Below are 21,156 nucleotides of genomic sequence, written 5' to 3'. Positions count from 1 at the left end.
ATTATCAATAATTTATTTTAAAAACAATTGATTTTTTTCAATTTTTTTTTATTGAAATTCAATTTAGAAATAAAGATAAAATATGGTAGATCAAAAGAGACAAATATAAAGATAAACAAAAAATAATAAAAAATGGTTGAGAATGAGAGAAGTTTTTTTTTTTTTTTTGACTAGTTGAAGTACATATTGAACGAAGAGGAAAAAAAATTCAAAGTGTCTAATTAAGAGAATGAGAAGTATGAGAGTTTCACTCCCAATTATTATATTCTACTTTGTCTATTTCGTTTTAATTATTGTGTGAAAAAAATTTAAAATAATTATTATTTTAGTTTTTTAGTATAACATCGATTACTTTTTTATTTATATTATTTACAATATTAATGATAGACAATAAAATCTTTAAATAAATTAATGATGATATAAGGTTAATTTTATAAAATTACTATTATTTATTTATTTATTTATTATTTTTTATTTTTGTAAAACCGTTTCATTATAATTATTGCATGAAAAATTTTAAAATAATTATCATTTTTTTTCAATATAATATTAATTATTATTTTTTTTATTTATATTTTTTATAATATTAATGATGGACAAGAAAATCTTTTAATAAATTAATGATGATATAAGATTAATTTTATAAAATTATTATTATTTTTATTTATTTATTATTATTTTATTTCTGTTAAACAAGCTAGAATAATTATTATTTTAAAATGGAGAAAATAATTTGTAAAATAATAATAATAATAATAATAGACTCTTTTTTTCAGGCCCACAGTATAACAGTTTTTACTATCTTCTAGGCCCAAGCCCACATATCAAATAAAAAAAATCATTACAAGAAAAGAGATGAACGGATGAATAGTATTGACTATTTACAGACTAACTTGCCCAAAATATTTACGTATATCATTTAATCTTTAGTCTGATCAAAAAATTTGGTCAAACTTCACCAGCATTAATTGGTCAATTGTTCAGTCTTTGCATTGGAGCTAGGCCAGTTGAAATGAACAAAGACTTCGATAAAATATGCAGGAAGCGCTACACTCTCACAATAATCCTGAGATATTGTGTATTTTATTCATGTATTTTCTTTATTCTTTTTTAAGTTTTAGTTGTGGTCAAATGTTTTTAGTTTGCAACGAGGAGGATATTAGTGACCAATTTTGTTGGATTAAATGGTAATAGCTAGTCATTATGAAAAAAACATACATACATATACTAATAGGAAATACTGTATTTATTAGCCATTAATATCGTTTTTGCTAATACAGATTTTATTTAATGGAGATTAATATTAATATAAATATTATGAGATTTTATTAATGTTATGCTCTGTTTGGAGACAGATTCCAAACATGAGTGGCAAAAGGAAATACAAGTTCAATTTGATACTTTATTTATTATTTATGATTAATTTTTGTTAAAAAATTTGACTTACCACTTTTATACTTTGAAGTATTTTATCATAGACTAGCATTTAGATCTCAAAATATATGCCTTTCCTTTTCCATCTTATCTACATCTACATCATGCTATGTAGCAGAAATTACCAGGCATGTTATACAGTTTTATTGGAATTTTGTAGCAACTCAATTGGTTGTATTTATAGGCTTCTCACATGACTTCAAACTTTGTGACCACAACCATTTCATCCAATTGTGAAACAACCCGTGAAGAATCTTTGCTTTCCATGTTTACGTGATACGTTACATGAATACAGTTTGTCCGATTTATACGTTTAACCATATCAATAAGTGCCTTTTTTACCATGTGTCTATTTTATAAAAAAAAGCATTTATTTTTAAATATTAGAAGACAGAATAATTAATAAAAGTCTTCTCTCGCTATGGTCCTCATGCACTAAAATGGTAACCTTTTGACCGTTTGTAACAACACCTTGTCCTCTTACGAGAAGTCATATTTTAAATGTTTTACCCTAATATTATTGACTCTCACCGTTCACGTCATTGATTACCTGTTACGAGCAAGAGCAACAAGTGGATACCCACTTCACTATCAACGGCAGCTATACCAAGCACGTTATTTTTTTTTTATTCACTCACTCATTTTTTATTTTTGAGGAAATTCGTTCATTCATTTAGGGTATACGCAAACACGTTAATTCAAAATGTTAAACAAATTATCTTAAAATCTTATACCTAGGTACCTTGCCTTTGACGTTAGGCGCATGTTTGTGATGCCATTAATCAATAATCATGATGGCAATATGGACTTGAGAATCTTTCGAAACTAAACAAAAGGGTCAAGCGAAATAATGTAATAAAGAGAATACAAATTTTAATGTATTTTCTTCTAAAGTACCTAATACTTTTGAGACTTTTAATTTGCTGAAATCTGCCAAATAATACAGGCTTGTTGGGATGTGGTTCAGATGTGCTATAATTTTCATTCCTCACATCAAAAAATGGAGGAAAGCTAAGTCTTAAGTGATCTGACAATGTAAATATTCTAGGCCAGTTCAGATTCAGCTTCCTTTCGCTTAAACAATTTTAAACTTTAAATTAAACACCATTTTGAAAAGTGGAAGGTATAGAAACCGTATTGGTATTCTGTGAGGTGCGTGACTTGGATGGTTGTGAAATTCTGCACCCCACAAAAACATTGATTTAGGCTTGCTAAATAAAATTATCTGAAAAGTTAATTTAAAGTTTAAAAGTTAGTTAAAAATTAAAATTTTAATTAAAAACTGAAAATTAACTTATTAAATTAGATGTTTGATAAAATTAGTCGTTGAAGTAAGTAAAAAGTATAAAATGACAAAAAAAAACAATAAAATCATAATTTATTTTAAAAAGATAATAAAAAAATTTGATATATGTATTAGAAATAAAAAGAGAAAAAATATATAAAAAAATTAGAAGATAGAGTTTAAAACATATTATTTTAAATAGTGTTTTAAAAAATGATAAAAATTACAAACAAATTTTTCGATTAATAAAAAAATTAGAAACTAACTGGTATATCTTACCATATAAAACATTAGGATATTTTTGGTTTCAAAATTTCGGTAAGTATGATCCTGTATTGTTTAACGAAAATTAATTCATATCATTATCAAATGAAAGCAAGGCACTCCAAATTATGAGACAGTTATTTTGCAGGATGGTGTGTACAGATTTGAATCTTAAGTCTTAACCCCATAGAATGGAGTTATTCCACTGCTTACATCATGCTTGTGACATTCCGCGAGGAGTATTGTTTGTTTTTTATACCTTACTTGATAGCTAAAATATTCTCATAAATTTAGTAGCCAAAAGGAGGGGGTGCAAGTTAAAGTGAAATGCTTGCACATGAAAAGTATATTTGAAAGCAATATAGGCTATGTTTAGTTTACAGTTAGAACTGATGCAACATGCATTTCAATGCAGATCCAATAGATAAATGTAAAATAAATACAAAAGTAGGAATTTTGATCGATTGACAAAAATTACTTTTGATGAACCACTGAAAACTAAACATGCACATAAAGATTTTGAAAATGTAAGTTGCGGTGAATGTAAACCGAAAACAAAGTTAATGAATTGGAAATGTAAAGACTTTTACCTATATTTGGTCCAAACGAAAGAAAGTAAACATAAAAGAAAAATTTTAAATTTAAATCGAAGAAAAGTGTAAGGAAATAAATTTTTTGAAATTTTATTTCTAAAAGTAAAATTTTTTTTTCACTTTCTCTCTAACTAAACAAAGGTAAAAAAAACATTGTTTTTTCCCTCTATTTTCTTTCATTTTTAAATTTCCTTATGCAGCTCATGGCTTGGGATTAATTACTTGAGTGAATTTTTCAGCATTTTTTGGCCGAGTCTGCTTTGCGTTTCTGCTTTTTTAACAATTAGGGAATTCTGTTTCTGCATTACTTGATTGTGTTGTTTGTGATTGCATATGATGTAGTGTTGCACGAAGTTTTAGTTCAATAAACCCACATGCATCACAGAGAATATTTTTCTTCTTTTTCTTTCTAGAAAAAAGAACATTTAACTTAGTGTCTTTAACAAATAGACATTATGAACTTTTCTATTTCGTTTTAATTAATCCTTAAATTCTTTCTAGGAACAAAAGGATCTATTGTAAATATAGTAAGAGTTGAAGAATTATTTGAAAGGAGATGAAAGTTCGAGTGCTTATTTACAAAGATAAGGTAATCTTATGATTTTCCCTTTCTTTTTATCCTAAGCCTTTATAGTATGAATGATAGAATGATCTAAACAAAGTTGTCTCTATCTTCGTTCTGCTGAACAAAATGGAGGAAAGAAAATGAAAATAAAAATCCTTTATAATTGCATTAAGATTGTAGAGTTTATTCCTCGGTAAAAGTATGCATACATATGATACCATTACTTGAAGAACTATACATAGACAGAGGAAACCTTTAAAACAAAGGAACTCGAGGCAAAACTTTTCTTCAATACCTTTAGCTACAGATATCAAATACACGTATGATTGAGACAACACTTCTAATTAAAAACAAGAATGAAATACACACCCTTTATAATTGATTTTTAAAGTTACAGCACCGAGAAACATATATCTACATCATTATTGTGCATCTAGCTGTAGAAAACCCGAAGTAATATTGTCACACAATAATAGCATCACTAGAATTATGAACTACTTTGTTGATCATAGACTTTGGTTAAACTGGAACCGTCCTAGCAGACCCTGCCATCTCTATAGCCTCAGCACCATCATCTTCATTCTCCCCACTCAACTCTTCCAGTGATTTTCCCTTTGATTCTGGCACTAACAAGGTGAATACCATTCCAAAGAAGTTGATCACACCAAGCACAATGAGGGAGTTTTTAACCCCAATACCAGTTGGGTAACCATGATCAACTTTATCGGGGTTCGTACTTTGTGCAGCATACAAGAACCCAAATGCACCAACAATAGCTCCTGCCTTTCCTGCAGCAGCTGAGATTCCATGACAAGTAGATCTTAGCCTTGCTGGGAAAATCTCTGCTGGCACAACAAATGTGGTGGCATTTGGACCAAAGTTGGAGAAGAAGAATGTGAATGAGTACATAACAACAAAGCCAATATTGTTGTGGTTCTTCCAATGATTGTAAGGTATAGCAAGAGCAAACATGAAGACTGTCATGAAGAAGAAACCCATCAATTGGATGGCGAAACGGCCCATGATATCGATAAAGGCCACTGTAAACCAGTACCCTGGCACGGTGCTGCACAATGCTATCAGTGTTTGTGCTCTTGCAATCCTATAAACTTCATGGATTGCATTCATGTCTTGTGCAGGAGGGATCCATCCAATGGCACTGAAAATGTCCTTTTGGAAAAGGTTCTGGCTGTAGAAGGCAATGTCCAACAAGAACCAAGTAACTGTGGTTCCAACCAAGTGCAGCCCGTGGCGTTTGGCGAATTCCTTGCTGAACAAGCCATACTTTTGGTGTTCACTCTCAACCATGTGCTGCAACTTATCCTCTTCAGCTTCAACCTCAACTTGTAACACCTTAGACATGTCTGAAGCAGCTTGTTTTGCATTCTTGGCTACAAGGGCCGTGTAACGAGCCGTCTCTGGCATTTTCATTCGCCAATAGTAGGTAAGCCCTGCTGGGACTGCACCAAACATCAAAATGATACGCCAAACGTAATCAAGCGAATCCACCTTCGAACCTGCTGGATTGTCTTTGTAACTAGGAAGATCATATTTGTGGTCATATGCAGATGACACAATCAAGGCAACTATTCCACCAGCCAGGATTCCAAAACCCTGCATTGCAAACACTGCAGCAATGAATGCCCCTCGAGTCTTTTTGTTGGCATATTCAGACATGATTGTAGCTGATAGAGGGTAGTCACCACCAATCCCAAAGCCAAGCCAGAACCTGAAGAAACAAAGTGTGGCCATGACACCCTTGGGGGTGTCTCCAAAAGAGAGCCCTGAGGCAACGGAACACACAACCATAAGCATAAGAGTTAAGCCATAAACCCTTTTCCTTCCCAACTTGTCACCAAGCCATCCAAAGAAAAGTTGGCCGGCTAAAGTGCCACATAGAGCAACACCAGTCACAGCAGCTTGCACATTAGGAGGAAGAACACCAGGCTTCGGGTTCGTTATGTCTGTGTAATATAACCTCCCCAACAACTTGGTCACAAGGGAAATGCAGAAAAGATCATAGGCATCAGTGAAGAATCCCATTCCAGCTATCACAATAGCAGTGAAGTGGTACCATTGTGTTTTTGCCACATCGAGTGCATTAAGCACTCCTAGTTGTCCTCCTGCCATTACTCACTAACTCTGCTACCTGATGTGCCACAATCATTGATTAGAATTTTCCAGCACAAGAAAAAATAAAAAAGATGCTAGTTTTTGTATTGGCCAAATACAACTATAGTCTATAGGCAAGCAACTCCATATTCATCTTCCCTTCAATAATAACAATTTCAAAGGAAAAGAACTGGTGTTTGTAATAACAACGAAGGAATGATATAAACGAGTTCCACACTTTGTACTAATTATCAAGAACAAAATATTGAATAGTTGGCAAATTTTAAGTGTATAGAAGACTTTTGTAAGAAACTAACAATTTGAATGAAGGTTCGAAAAAAAAAATACGGCAGATGTTCATCTCTCTCAGGCTGATGCAATGGATTGATGAAAAACCTTTACTTTTTTAGTATTTTTCTACTGTATTCATAGTCAACAGTCACCAAAGTTGAAAATTCCAAAATAGAAACTATTATATTAATGCTTTATAATAATTTGATTCTAAACTAACAACCACTTGATTCAAGTGATTGAGCGCAACTGGATAATGTGTTGATGTTTTAAGGTTGAATTGTTCGGATAATACTTAAATTCGATACTTTACGAAAACTTAACTTTCCAATTTCAGATGAGTCTGGCCGGATCCTTTTTCTTAATCAAAGGGAGGTTAAGAAAAAAAAACTAAGACTATTATTTCAGTTACGGAAAGCTTGCCACGTAGTAGATATTTTCAAATAGCCATGTCATATAAAATAGTGTTTATCATAAAATAGATAAGATTTGATGTACGAAAATAAAGATCAACACGATATCAAAAAAAGAAAGATCAACACAATTTTCTCATATCAAAGTCATGTGAGAATTTAGTATAAGAAGAAGAGATCTATTCTCACTTCACGTAGGATTTCAACCACTTCCCCCAAATTGCTTAAGGTGTGGATTCAACCAATGAGTCAACTTCAGTATATACCATGATGGAGAAAAAATGGTTCAGAAATTGGGAATTCATTGTTAATTTGGTAATATTTTCTTTTTATGGTGTCCCTACCAAACCGAAAAAAAAAGAACAGAGACATGGAGAAAAAAAAAAGGTGTGGAAAATCTATTGCAAACAGGGAATCTGGTGTTGAACCAAGTCGCTAGCAGACCATGAGTAGCACGAGGAAACAAAAAAAAAACTCATAATTGGTAAAGACAAAAGAAGAATACACATTGGAAAAGATTTATCATACTAAATTACAAAAATGATTTTTTTTATAAAAAAAAAGTCAGAGGAGGAGGGTTTGTGCTAATAATTTCCTGAAGAATTAATTCCATTGAGAAGGTTCGAGTTTTTGTTTGGAGGGAGGGGTTGCTGTTGTTTCATGGAAAGAAAAAAACAAAAGGGATTAAGAAAATGGATAAGGCTAAAGTTGTTTCTTTTCTGTTTCATTTAATGGGCAACGATAACATAACACCACCGCAATTTTGCAAAAAGAGTGGGTGGGTCAGACCTAGTGGTGGATTGTGAGGAGAAGAATCATGAAAAGCAATCCAGATTTTTAGTGGTGGAATGGTAATCATTAGTTCAATACTAAATTATAAAATTGAGAAAGTGAAACTGTGTTTGTGCGCTTAGAAAAGTAGGCCTCCCTTTAAGGAACTCAACCATAGGCTACAACTACAAGTGAGCTAGTTCCATTTCCATGCCATGCGTAACCAAAAAGTACAAGAGAATATTCCATGAAGGAAAATGAAAAAGCTAGGGTCTCACCTGTTAACAAGAGAAAGGAGGGGACACTTGGTTTGGTTGTCACCACTGCTAGGTGGAAGGAGGAGAGAGAGTGTTGTGTAGGGAATGAAGAGAGGGTGAGTTGTGTTGTTATATATAGCACAAGAAGACTAAGCTATCACCAGAAAATACAAGGAATGGCTTCAAGAATCCAGAATCACCGCACGTATCTGCAGGTATATGCCCCATTCCTACACTTTGTAGTTCACACTTTTCTGGTCAACGCCTTCACAAATTGCTTGCTTGCTTCATCTCATATAGCCGTCACTATTTACTCTGCAACACATTTTATATGTATAGGATAACTTTTTGATTTATTGCCACATGAATTAATATAATAATAATATGAAAGAGATGAATTTATTACTTTATCTCTTTCTTTAGGCTCTTTTTCATACTTGGTGACTTACTTTAAATATTAAAAGTAAAAACCAAAAGACTATAGAATTCTTTTTTGTAATTTGGTGCATCTTTTTATTTTAAATATTTTATTAATAATTCTTATTTGTTTTCATTTTCTTTTTCTATCATATTATATCTATTATATTTATATTTTTTCTTTATTTTTTTCTCGCTAAGTGTATATTAACATTTGGTGTTAAAATATATGTTTTTCTCTCTATATATAAAGAATATTTTTATATGAAAATAAAAAAAGAAAATCTATATTATACAATGAAACATGAATGATAAAAAATTAATGTGATATCACTATTTAAAATTTTGATTGATCAGCTTTAGTCGATCTTTTCTTAATTATGTTTTTTCATCAACAAGACTTTAACTTGATTTTACTTAATAAAATTGTCCTTAATATTATTTAAATCAATAATTTATTGATATATAATAAGTTTTGATTAAACCACAATGTAAAATACTTCTATTATTTATATTGTTTGTTTTATATTCATCCAAACACGGTTACAACATTAACCAAAGTCATTGTTCAACAATAAACTAAATATGCATACATGCACCTAAAATCATGTTAACTAGTATTGTAATAACATGAATACCGAAGTAATATTATTTCCTTTTTTTCTCTATATTTCCAATCAAATTAATCAGAGTAAACACCTTCAAATTAAAATGCATATTTTCTTTTAAAAAAACAAGAAGTCAAAATCGTACATAATTTGAAAAATAAAATAAAATAACAATCAAAATTAACGACCTTACATTTTTATAATCCATCTTCATCGTTCAACGTACTATTCAAGACTCTCATAATAATTTATCAATCTGATGTAAACGTGCCCTTACTTTATATATTAGTAGGTCATTCTATCCAAATTCCTTCCGATCTCAGTCGCATTTCCTAAAGGCCTGAACATTAATTAATTGGCATGTGATCGATGTTTTATAAATTATAATTACAACAATTAAAGTGATGCCTATATGCATTATTGAAAAAGGAAATTATAAGGTTATCTAAAATAAAACTAGTTATTATGTTTTTGTAAAGATTATTTAAATTAAATATATATATATATATTAGGATAATTTTTATTAATAAAAAATTTAGTACAATAATAAATTAATTTATTTTGCTTGAAAATGTTTTAGTAAATATATTTTAAAGATGATGCTAGGTTAAAACTTTTTGTACAAGATGAATCAATCCAAACACAACTATATAATCATATAAAATATAAGAAAAAAAAATCGAATTTAAAAACTACACCATTAGTATGTTAACTAGCCTTTTAGTTTCCAGTAAAATTGAGTTTGATATAAATAATTTCGATGGAATAAAATAATCCGAAAGAGGAGATATCTTGATATTCATATAAATTATGGAATTTTATAGAAATGGCCTATGCCTCAAACGATGTGTAATAGTGACATCAATAGAAAAGGAAATAGCTCGTATAATTTTGAACCCGTCGCTGTAAGCGAAGCCTGAAAACAAAATAAAGAAAAGGAAGCGAAGAGATGACAATTGTCAAAGTCAACCGAGCAGAGACTATTAACCAAAATCCAATTCATGTAATTTGGCTTCGGCCAATGTCCTCAGTCGTACATGCGCGTCTTATTAATATTCTCATCTTATGGGCCACACATTCACGCGCTTTCATACCCATCACCATTCTCCCGTCATCTTCGGCCCACCTTATACATCCATTTCCGGTGTGTTTGGATTGGAATGAAAAAATTGATTTTAAATCAAATTAATTATGTTTAGAATTGATTATATGGTAATGTAATTTTTGTTTGAATAATACATATTTAAATACTTTGAATTAAAATTAATTTTGAGTATGTAATTATTAAAAGGAATTTTAATTATTTATACATATTTTGCATATTCTTATTTATTATTATTTTGATATGTTGATTATTAATTTAAAATAAATAGGTGGATTTTAATTGTTTGTATTCTTATTTATTATTATTATTTGTACATAGCATTGTCAAGGCTATTATGTCTTTTTGTTTGTTGTCATCATTGTGTAAGATGTTAATATGAATGTATATTTTTTTATTTGATATCCAAAATATTCTCATAAATTTTTAAAGTATTCTCACAAGTTTCAATCTTTTGAATTAATTATGAAATTAATATTCAACTCAAACTTAGTTATACTTGAAACTCTTCGCCCTCTTTAAAGATGTATTTTGTGGAAATTGAATTCTAATCCTTCACTATGTTACTAATATGAATATGAATATAACTCTATGATATTAATTTGTCTCTAATTAGAGTTGTAAACATGCTATTAATTATTATATACAATATCTTAATTATTTGATTATGATATTTATTCATTTAATAATTATGTTAATTTTCATAAGCCTTTTAATGGTCTCTTGCAATATTTATGTGAAATATTTACTAACTTTATTAATGAATAATTTCCACACCGAGCACTTTTAATAGACTTAAAATCAAGTGACCATTGTGGGGTTCTAGGGAGGGTTCGATGGAGAAAACCTTATCCAAGTAAGCAGGAAGGCTGTGATCACTATGATTGCACGCTAAAACTCACAAGAAAACCTTATTGTTATGCCACCCCTTTAAGAATCTCGTTTTATACTTGCACTTGATAAACTTATGAGTCCTGTTTTAAGTCTGGTTTTCAGCATGTATCAATAGTTCAAGTTTCAAATCAAGTCCCACTATCAGGAAAAGAAATTATGATTTTATCATTTTTTGCTACATTAATGTTAGCATTTTTGTTTAATAGTTGCAAGGATCCAAGGAATCAAAATGCCTTGGCTTTTGTTGGAGTGCTACGCTAGACTGTAGTTGTGCTCCCAAAGTCTAACTTACTAGGCATTTTATCTAGAGGCTTCAATATTTGAAAACAGCACACAAGGGTATCAGTCATCATAGCAGCAACATTGTCAAACTCTCCACAGTAATTAGGTGCCAAAAAGATAGCTATAACTTATAAGTGGTCTCTTTCAAAGAATTCATATCCCTCTTCCACAACTTGTAACATGGAATATAATCAGCAAATTGTACATTTTAATTCCTTGCTATTACAATCGCATATTTAAGAGGATTTTGAAACAATTTGGCTATGTTTTGAAACAATTTACTGATAGAAGGTTGTTTTGATAGTTGACTCTTAGTCAACTAGCTAGTCTGACTAGCGGGATCACCTGAATGTAAGTATTTTATTTTTATTTTTAAATAATGGAGTACGAGTTCATGTGATGTAGACTCATTAATCATCCATGAGATGTGGGTCACGAGATAGACAATTCTAATCTTTGGACCTTACTACTTTGATCTCCATCAATAAAGACTGCATTTGAGGTCAGAATTGGATCTCCTTGTCGGATGATTAATCTTGGTAAATCTGCGGTACTCGTTGATAATGATAGACTCGAGAGTTTTAACTCACAAACTAGAAGATTTAATTGAAAGAATTTCAGAATTAATGCAGAATTTATAGTACAAAACTAACAGGATTCTCCTTCAAAGTTCAAACAAACTTAAACAGTTTAACACAACAAATCAGAAATCTGTCACAAATACTATTTAAGAGATACACACATAACTGCCATACAACACATCATATAATTGTCCCAGGATTACTAAACACTCATTACTTTGCTATCGATCAGTGTCTTTAAGTGTACTATGCGACCTACAAGAAGGTCCAATATATAGATGGTTTTGTATCAGTTAAGAACAAACTTAGAAAACAACTTATCACAAGTATAACCTAATGTTATCTACAATTCATCATCTAGGTGATCCTCATAGCTTAAATAAGATCAGAATGATTTATGCTGCTATAATACTTGGAAAATATCATTTCCTAATTTTTAGCATGTCATTTAGCCAATCTTATCACTTCATCTCATTATTTTCATCGGATATATAGTACTTCAGGTCACCAAAGAAAAAAATCCAAGATAAAAAATTGACCTATGCAAGGGGTGTAGAACATATATATTCTAACCAACCAAGCGACAACATATTTACAATGGTGAAATAACTTCCAAAAGACATTCGAAGGTGTGTTGCGTTAATTCATTTACTATAATACAAAGGAAGATCGGCAAAGAGAATATAGGAGGACTGAAGGAGAAGAAAAGTAACACCTCAGTCCTCCATTTGTATTTGACAATATTGTATAAGGGGCAACTATGCCAGCAGAAGAAAGAATTATTCAGCTATCCCTAAAAGGTAAAGCGAAGATAATCTCCATTATTCTTCATAGTTCTTGGGTTGTATCGATAGTTGTACTCTTCCTTCACATTGAAGTGAACACTGATAAAACTTCTTCCAAGTCAACTTTGGCTACCAAACATTTAATAATTGTACTCACGCTCATCAAGTCATGCTTTAGCACCAAAAAATGATTGCTGGAACTGGGGGGAAACAAAGGAAAGATTGTAAGCATTTCAGAACATATAGTGCAATGTTAAGGGAGAAGGACATGCTCTTGGGTTCAGCTAGACAAAGAATAAAATAGAAAATTCTTGATAAGTTTCAATAACTTTAGCAGTTAATAGATTCTAGAATAGCTTTTAAAATAGGTGTGATAAGGATGCCTTACATAATTGACAGTTAAACAATTGAATTTATGATGTAGCAAGCATGTTCAAAAGAATCTGAGTGAAACATACAATGAGCTACAGACATTTTGAGTTTGTGACTAACACTAACACCTCACCAACTGTTGACCTAAAATATTCAAACTAGTCCTTTGAGAAAACTTAGCATGAAGCTCCCATTATTTTGGGATTCTAGGGAGGGTTAGATGGATGCAACCTTATCCAAGTGAGCGGAAAGGCTATTTCCACTGCTAGAACCTATTAATACAGGCTACAACTTGCAAGAAAAAATTGTTGTTATGCCCCCCTCTTAAGAATTTTGTTTTATACTTGCACTTGATATACTAAAGAGTCCTGTTTTGACTATTTCCCTAAGGTTTCCGGCACATATCAAAAGTTCAAGCTCAAATCAATTTCTGCTACGTTATTAAAATTCTGTAATGGATTCAAGGAATCAAAATACCTTGGTTTTTGTTGGAGTACTATGCTTAACTGTAGTTGTGCTCCCAAAGGCAAACTTATTAGGCTTTTTATTTTCTACAGGCTTCAATATTTGAAAAGAGCAAACAAGTGTCTCATCAACAGTCATCATAGCACCAGCATTGTCAAACTCTCCACAGTAATTAGGAGCCGAGAAGATGGTTACAAGTTGCCTGTTAGCAAAGAATTCATATCCGTCTTCCATGACCTGTAACACGGAATATAATCATCACATCATACATTTTGATTCCTAGCCATTACAATCACATATTTAAAAGGAATATGAAACCTGATGGGCCCTGCAAATCAAATCAAGATCATGCTTCTGAAGGAATTCTGTCACCCTATCAGCACCAAAAGTATAGGAAACTCCGCGGTCATTCTCTCCCCAACCCCGAATGTCACTACTAGGATCAGACCAAAGGAGGTCACATAGTAGACCAGTTTCAGGCACTTCAATAGGACGCGGCAAACTCTTTATCTGATTCAGATTGTGTAACTCAGGAGAGAGTCCACCATGCATACAAAGTATCTTTTCATCAATTAGAGCTGCCACTGGCAAGCAGTTGAAACATTCCGTGAACACTTTCCAAAGCCTCACATTGTACCTTCGTTTACACTCATCATAAAATCCGTAGATGCGGTTTATAGAAGCACATTCATGGTTGCCCCTCAGAAGGAAAAAGTTGTTGGGATATTTTATTTTATAAGCCAGAAGGAGACATATTGTCTCCAAACTTTGCTTCCCACGATCAACATAGTCCCCTAGAAACAAGTAATTAGAACGAGGAGGCAATCCACCATACTCAAAAAGTCGCAGAAGGTCGGAATATTGACCATGGACATCTCCTGGTAACACAGAAATGAAGCAAACTATTACTTCCAATCTTAAATTACAAAATGAAAATATAGTTTTCATTCTGGACAAAAGAAAAAAAAGTTATGCAAGATGATTGCCTGTAATTTTTGACCAAACTCCAAATCTTATTGTCTAATATGGGATACTAATTTCCACCTAGATGTAAAATCATTTTAAAAAATTAAATAAGAAACTTTGTGCAGTGCCTAGTAGTCATCATAGAAATTTAGATATTCAATTGTATAATTCTGCGAAAAACCGATCGAACTGCCCTTGGAGTAACTTTTGTTCACTTAACACTGATTGATAACTGGTTCTAAAAAGGTTTATATTTACAATATAATACATCAATCTTTCCAAATACAGGTCACTTTACGTGGAACTCCGCTCTGTTTCTTCATATTACACAAACAAAACAACTACATAAACAATACAGACACATGCATTATAATAACCACAACAATAGTAGATAGTTATTAAATTATACTGCAGAAAGCATTAGGACGATCAGTTAAAGAAGACCTTACGATAATTGAATTTAATTATAATTTGGTTTTAGAAAGCCTTGTGACATTGTTTGATGCTTGTTTCAATCCAATCCAACCCAACCTAATTGGATAAGGCTTGGTGGTGGTTGTCGTAGGACAATGGCTATTTTAATTTTGCTAAAATACAGAGGATTTTGGTCTGTATTACTAGTTAGCTATATGTGAGGAAGCCTAAGAGAGGGTAAAGCATATTCTGTAATAATCTTGCCGGTCTGTATTACATGTAAAAAATATACATAATATGCATATCATGTATATCATACTTGTTTTCCAGTTGAAGCTGCATGGGAAATATTCAGATCAACAGTTTATTGATATGGAATGGGGAAAGCATACTCTGTAATAAATTATATGCCAGCTTCCACCAAAAAAAAAAAAAAAATACCAGCAGAAATGGCTTGTCAATCATAGTATATTAAGGTACTTGAATTGCAGAGGGAAAAAATTCATGTTTCAGTATTTACAAGTGAAAATATGTGACACATTGGCTAGTACCATTGAGAAGATAGTTTCATTTCCATACTGGACAAATCCATCCACAAAACTTTTGCTTCCTGAAGTCCCCATGAAGATAATTAAGTTTCTAGAAAGATTCTTATTCGTGTTATAATCCACCCAGACTAAGATATTTCATACAATAGGTTTTGAGAAAACCTCAAGTTGAATTGAGCATACTTCTATGAAACAACCATGAGAACAGATCAACAGAATAAGAAGAGACACTTTAATATTCCTAAAAACAGAATTTAACAGGAGTTCTTCTTTTTCGAGGGGTATGGCCTCTTTTACTTCAATATGATAAAATATAATGCAATTTAAAGAATCTAATAAAAAATTGTAATTCTAGAGCTCATAGAAAGGCATTAATATTATAATTCAAATAAACAAGAATTATGGGGTCTAGGGAGGGTAAGACATATGCAACCGTAGCAGCAACAACTAAGTCTTATCTTACTAAGTGAGGTAAGATACATGGATCGCACTTCGGCTCAATTAAAGACCAAAGTTTCAATGATGACACACAACCTTACCAACATCAGGAAAAAACAAAAAAAACAAGACACCAAGTTGTTTCAAATGTGATCTCCAATTCAATTATAAGAACTTCCCCTAAACCTATAATCTAAAACAACTTTAGACCATAACTGCTTTGTATAAAAAGAATTATCCTATAGCTTTAACTTGTTTTTTAGTCACAGACAACAATCCACACATGCTACAATAACACATACAAAAAGCCACTCAGTAAAAGTCATCACAGAACTGACATGATCATGTAACAAGTAAGCTGACTAAGAAATAGTAATAGAAGCATGTGATTGATTGAGGGAGGGGAAAAAGAATACCACAGATCTTAATTGGTGCCTCGAGTTCCAAGAGGTTGGGCTGCCTCAAGAAGATATCCCTGGAGACAAGACAAAGCTGCTTGATCTCAGCCTCAGAAAGTTGCACCTGCTTCCCTGGTCTGCCTCTGACTTCAAGCAGCCTATTAATGATACTATCAAGAACCCCACGTTCCATTCTCAGTCTCACGTTTCAAAAGTCAAGATAACACAAACAAACAACAAAGTGAAAGGAAAGAGGTAGTAGGTAGCCAAGATAATAAAGGAAGTCTGATGTTGTCTATATATTGGCAATGATCATGTTGAAAACAAAATAGAGAATAAAGAGAGAAGTAGCTTTAAGTCAAATTCAAATAAGAAGAGAAGACCCTTTTGTTTAGAGTTGTGTGTCTAGTAGAAGAGGTTAAGAAAGGAAAGGAGTGGAGAGCGTTGAAAAGAGGAAAGTGAAGAAGAACATATTCGAACGCGTAGAGAGAAGAATAAAGTGGGGCGTGTTGAGTTGAGGTCCCAGCAGGAACTATGAAACATAATAAGTATACATGGGAAGATGACGCGGTTTGAATCTGCTGCATAGATTTGCCAATTGGTTGTTCCTCCTCACTTGTTCTGTTTTGTGTCAAACTAAACAAGCCAATTGCTTAATCATCATAGTGTGATGGAAACACTACCCGCCACTAGTCGAATGCACCCATCTATTGGCCATATTTGTCAACAAGTTAAATAAGTAACAAGCCACGTCTCCGTGCATCATGATGGTGTCATAATCAATTTAATTAGATACTATAGATGATATTAAGAGTTAATTATGATCAGCCACTAGGGCCAGGTAATGAGGAATTTAGGTATATAGTATTTTAGAGAAAATCATACTCGATCATGGGATAAAGTTCTCTATCAAAAATATTTAAGATATTTGCATATATAGGACTTGGACATAAAATTATTAATCTTACATCAATTATTCACGTGATATCTTTATAGTATTTTTATAGACTAAAAAAGATTATTTACACATATTATATTTATATTGACCTTGAAGATAGAGACTGAAAAAGATATTGAAATAATTTGTGTACACTATTATAAATAATTTTTTTTGTTTAGTATACGCGTAAGTATTGTAAATTTTGTGTTGAACTACACATTTTTTATTTTCTTTTATATTTGATTTAGCGATGTTCAAATTTTACAATTAAATTGAAAGTTCGTTCTATCAAAAGAAGAACATCTTGCCTGCCAGGAATCATGAGCTGGGCTGTGGGCATCGTTTCTGGAATATTAAACAGAACCAAGTTTTGAGTTTGTACTGCGATTGGCGTTTGAAACGAATTTTTTAGAACGGTTAACTTAGGTTAAACAAACCTAAAGAATAATGGTATAAAGTAAACTTGTAGGAATATTAGATTGTTTAATAATTTTGTAAAGTTGTTGGAATATTAGATAGTTTAATAATTTTGTAAACTTGTGGTAAACATGATGACCAGTTTTTTTAATGCTATTTGTTTGATAATTTTGGCAAAAAAGTGTTTCCGATTATACCATGACATTTTTAGTAAGGGTGAAAAAATAGGTCAACTCGATTTACTCCGCTGTTGACCTGCGTTATGCTGGATGAGAGAGAGGGGGTTGATATGCTTATTTTTTCTTACGCCAATCATGTATAAAAAGTAACTTTTTTTTTTCTCTCTTTTTACGACTTTTCATCTTATCTTACAAATATTTCTTTTCTCTTCCTTCCTTGTCATATAAAAAAAATTATACTATACTAATATACATTTTCTCTTCCGGAATGCCTGTTTTCTGTGGCTAAATATTGCACATGTTTTAGTGCAGGTTTGTTGTAAGATTAGAAGATTTTCAAAAGGTCATTGAATCAAAAATCCTTCTCACAAAACATGCATTAAAATGTGTGTCCGTTCAACCTAAATGTTAAATCAAACACATCCTTAATGACTTTCAAAATGAATGTTTTTGAAAAGTTTCAAAATTTTGATGCATTACTCTTACTAATGTGATTATCCACTTAATTACAAACATGTTGCCTAAAAGGTTAAAACTTGCTAGAACTTCATTTTCTGGGTCTGAATGAAACATGTGCATTGTGTGTTGCCACATCCTATATTCAACTAATCTTTCTGCCGAATATGGTACATTGGTACGTTTTAGATCAATTTACTGCTTTCATATCTCATGCTTTTGCTATGAAAAAATTAAGATCGAAGCATATCAATTGTCAGGAATGCACCTTGCACCTATTTAATTTTTGCTGATGTCTAGCTATATTCTATTCTTCTGAAGTGGAATAACGAATGTAACATCAAATGGGTTTTGGATATACAAGGTCAAGTTCGGCATTAGGTAAATTTCGATAAATCAACAATTTTTTCAGTCCATAATGCTTCTTGCCAACAACAATTAATGACAATTATGGTGTCTCCTCTTAGCTCTTTGGCACACAATGAATTGTATTTTTATAATTACAAGAATTGACAGAAGCAAAAAATGCGTCCCTAGATCATTGACTTTGAAGTCTATATTTCCTTGTTAGAAATTTCTGAAGGAACCGTGCTGCTGTAAACGCTCGACCATTTACACCCTTGTTTATTTTTTCCTTAAATATATTTTCAGTTCTTACAATTTAATTTTTTTTTCGTTCTTCTAAAATTATTTTTTTATTTTTAATCCTTTTAAATTATGCTTGTTTTTGTTTTTTTATCTTTATAACGCTTTAAATAATATTTTTTTACTATAAAAAATATTATTTAAAGTACTTTAAGACGAAACATAAAACAAACAATTTATAAGAACTACAAATAAAAAGATAATTTTATAAGGATGAAAAACTAAAAAAACACTAGGATTAAAAAGATATTTAAATCTTAATTTTTTCATATTTGTTAACTAATGCTTGAAAATACTAGTATCTATTTATTGATGACATTAGTTAGTGGCATGTAAATGTTCCTTTAATGGAGCAGTTTTTACTATCCTGAGATGTGGATATCAATATCATAAAACAAAACCCTTTTGCGTATTTGAAACTATAACATGAGAACCATATGGTTCATGGTTGCTTAACTGTACATAGTCCTCATTTGGTAATGTAATGGAAAAGGATTTATGGTAAAGATTTCAAAGCTACTGATTCTTCAACTAGGAACTAGGAACAACGCTTATTTTATAGGTTGTTTGAAAACTGGCCATTCCAAATAAAATGAAATTATTCTTATGGCACTGCATGCGTGATATCCTAGTCACAAACGATAAATTAGTGCCCCCAGGAGTATTTTCAGATGTGAAAGATTCCAAAAGAATCTATAATGGCTGCTACGTATTCTATAGCATTGCTCGATATCATTTGCTGAGGAGGTCGATCTGGGAAGAGTTTGGTGTATTTATTCTTTAATTATGTAATGCTAGTGGGATTGACGGATTGCATTGATCACTTGGCTCACAAAGTCAACTTGCCATGATTTTAAGTTGTTGTATTATAGTAGTTCCTTTGAAATGAAAGGAAATCAGTGTGTAAAGATAGTAACCAAAACACAGTTGATGAATTATTTTGTAGACCAATACATTTATAAAATCTGTATTTTTCTTTTAAACTTGTTATTGGTGTCTATAAATAATCTCTATCAGAAAATTTAATTGTTACTTTTAATGAAATCGTCTCTTCAAATCATATTTTTTTATTTTATTTAAGGAGATCAAATTTAATTTCACTCACACTAATGATTTGTTGATATACATATAATTTGTGTCTCCATCTCCACCCTCCTAATATCTCTGATAATTTTGTTAGAAATTTGACATAAATATGAAAGATCTTGCTAACTATAGAATTAGATAAGTTCTATTTTTATGTGTTTGATTTTTTTGTCCCCTCATACTTCTTGTTTGTTTCCTTTTTTTGATTAATGATATTTGGGGGTGTAGTTTTGGTTGGTGGGAGGAAAGTGCCAACATTGTTGAGATGTCCTCTCCTAACAACCTTTGTGCCTCCTCGTTTTTTGTAAAAAAAATATTAAGTTGAGATGAGTCTAATAACATTGTTATAAATAACAAACTTCTAAATTTTTAAAGAACATTCTTAGAGACTCCATTTCCATATCCAGATTTTGAATAGGTTATTTTTGTTCACTAATAGCATTGATTCTTAAACAAACATAATATTTTAGAATCAAATCTTATATTTAGTTCTGTAAACCATTATTTTTTTACCAAACATAATATTTTTTACCAAGGTATTGTAACTAAGTTGGTTAATCAAAGTGTATAAGTTGTAATAAACTCATGGTACATATATTTGATTCTTACTGATAAAAAAATCATATAACTTTCATGTTATTAACAAAATATTTTAATCAACTGAACTAATAAATCAATTATGTTATAAAATAAATGTCGTTATATATAATACGTATAAATTTACATAATAAATTTTGTAGCAATTAATTTTGGTGCATTAAATATATTAGAACAAAATTAATTGTCACAAAATTTATTATGTAAACTTATATGTGTATTAAATATACATTATAAATTTTAGTGTTATATATAGCGGTATTAATTATTTTATAACATAATTAACCTATTAATTTAGTTGAACGTTGTGTTAATAATGCAAAAGTCATAAATTTAAGTCTCGCATGGATCATTAATTTTAAATTAATTTAAAATATATATTTTTTCTTTAAAAAAAATTAAAAATCTTATGGACCCATACAGATCTTCATAATCTGTATGAATTTTATGGAAGAAAAATGTTGAAATTAAGTCTTGTATTGGATACACAAAGCAATTCCCTGAGTGGATTAGAGTTGACCGACGGGCTTCCTTGCCAAACAAGTGGGATCGAACTAATTTGCTTAAGGGTTGCTATTCTC

At 31.2% G+C, this 21,156-nt stretch overlaps 2 protein-coding genes across 2 annotated transcripts; both read right to left on the bottom strand.

Moving 5' to 3' along the window:
• Positions 1-4,294: 4,294 nt before the first annotated feature.
• PHT1-5 (inorganic phosphate transporter 1-5) lies at positions 4,295-8,282 on the bottom strand. Its single transcript, NM_001253310.2, has 2 exons — positions 8,007-8,282; positions 4,295-6,290 (listed from the first exon to the last, which is right to left on the bottom strand). Exon 2 carries the CDS (start codon positions 6,269-6,271, stop codon positions 4,661-4,663), a length of 1,611 nt encoding a protein of 536 aa, NP_001240239.1. The 5' UTR covers positions 6,272-6,290; positions 8,007-8,282; the 3' UTR covers positions 4,295-4,660.
• A 4,050-nt stretch (positions 8,283-12,332) lies between these two features.
• Positions 12,333-17,002, bottom strand: LOC100791655 (serine/threonine-protein phosphatase PP1). Its single transcript, XM_003556306.5, has 4 exons — positions 16,274-17,002; positions 13,810-14,369; positions 13,504-13,728; positions 12,333-12,854 (listed from the first exon to the last, which is right to left on the bottom strand). The coding sequence occupies exons 1-4, from the start codon at positions 16,446-16,448 to the stop codon at positions 12,822-12,824; spliced, it is 993 nt and encodes a 330-aa protein (XP_003556354.1). The 5' UTR covers positions 16,449-17,002; the 3' UTR covers positions 12,333-12,821.
• Between the last annotated feature and the right edge of the window lie 4,154 nt (positions 17,003-21,156).

The sequence above is a fragment of the Glycine max genome, chromosome 20, assembly GCF_000004515.6.
Source record: "Glycine max cultivar Williams 82 chromosome 20, Glycine_max_v4.0, whole genome shotgun sequence".
NCBI lineage: Eukaryota > Viridiplantae > Streptophyta > Magnoliopsida > Fabales > Fabaceae > Glycine > Glycine max.
Note: the sequence above shows the minus strand (reverse complement) of the source record. Positions and strands in the feature narration are given on the sequence as shown.

Coding starts and splice junctions, on each gene's coding strand:
- PHT1-5 (NM_001253310.2), bottom strand. CDS start 6,271: ATGGCAGGAGGACAACTAGGAGTGCTTAATGCACTCGATGTGGCAAAA.
- LOC100791655 (XM_003556306.5), bottom strand. CDS start 16,448: ATGGAACGTGGGGTTCTTGATAGTATCATTAATAGGCTGCTTGAAGTC. Junction 13,729..13,809: donor TGATTTGCAGGGCCCATCAG/GTTTCATATTCC, acceptor TCCGTGTTACAG/GTCATGGAAGACGGATATGA. Junction 12,855..13,503: donor GTACTCCAACAAAAACCAAG/GTATTTTGATTC, acceptor GTTTCCCCCCAG/TTCCAGCAATCATTTTTTGG.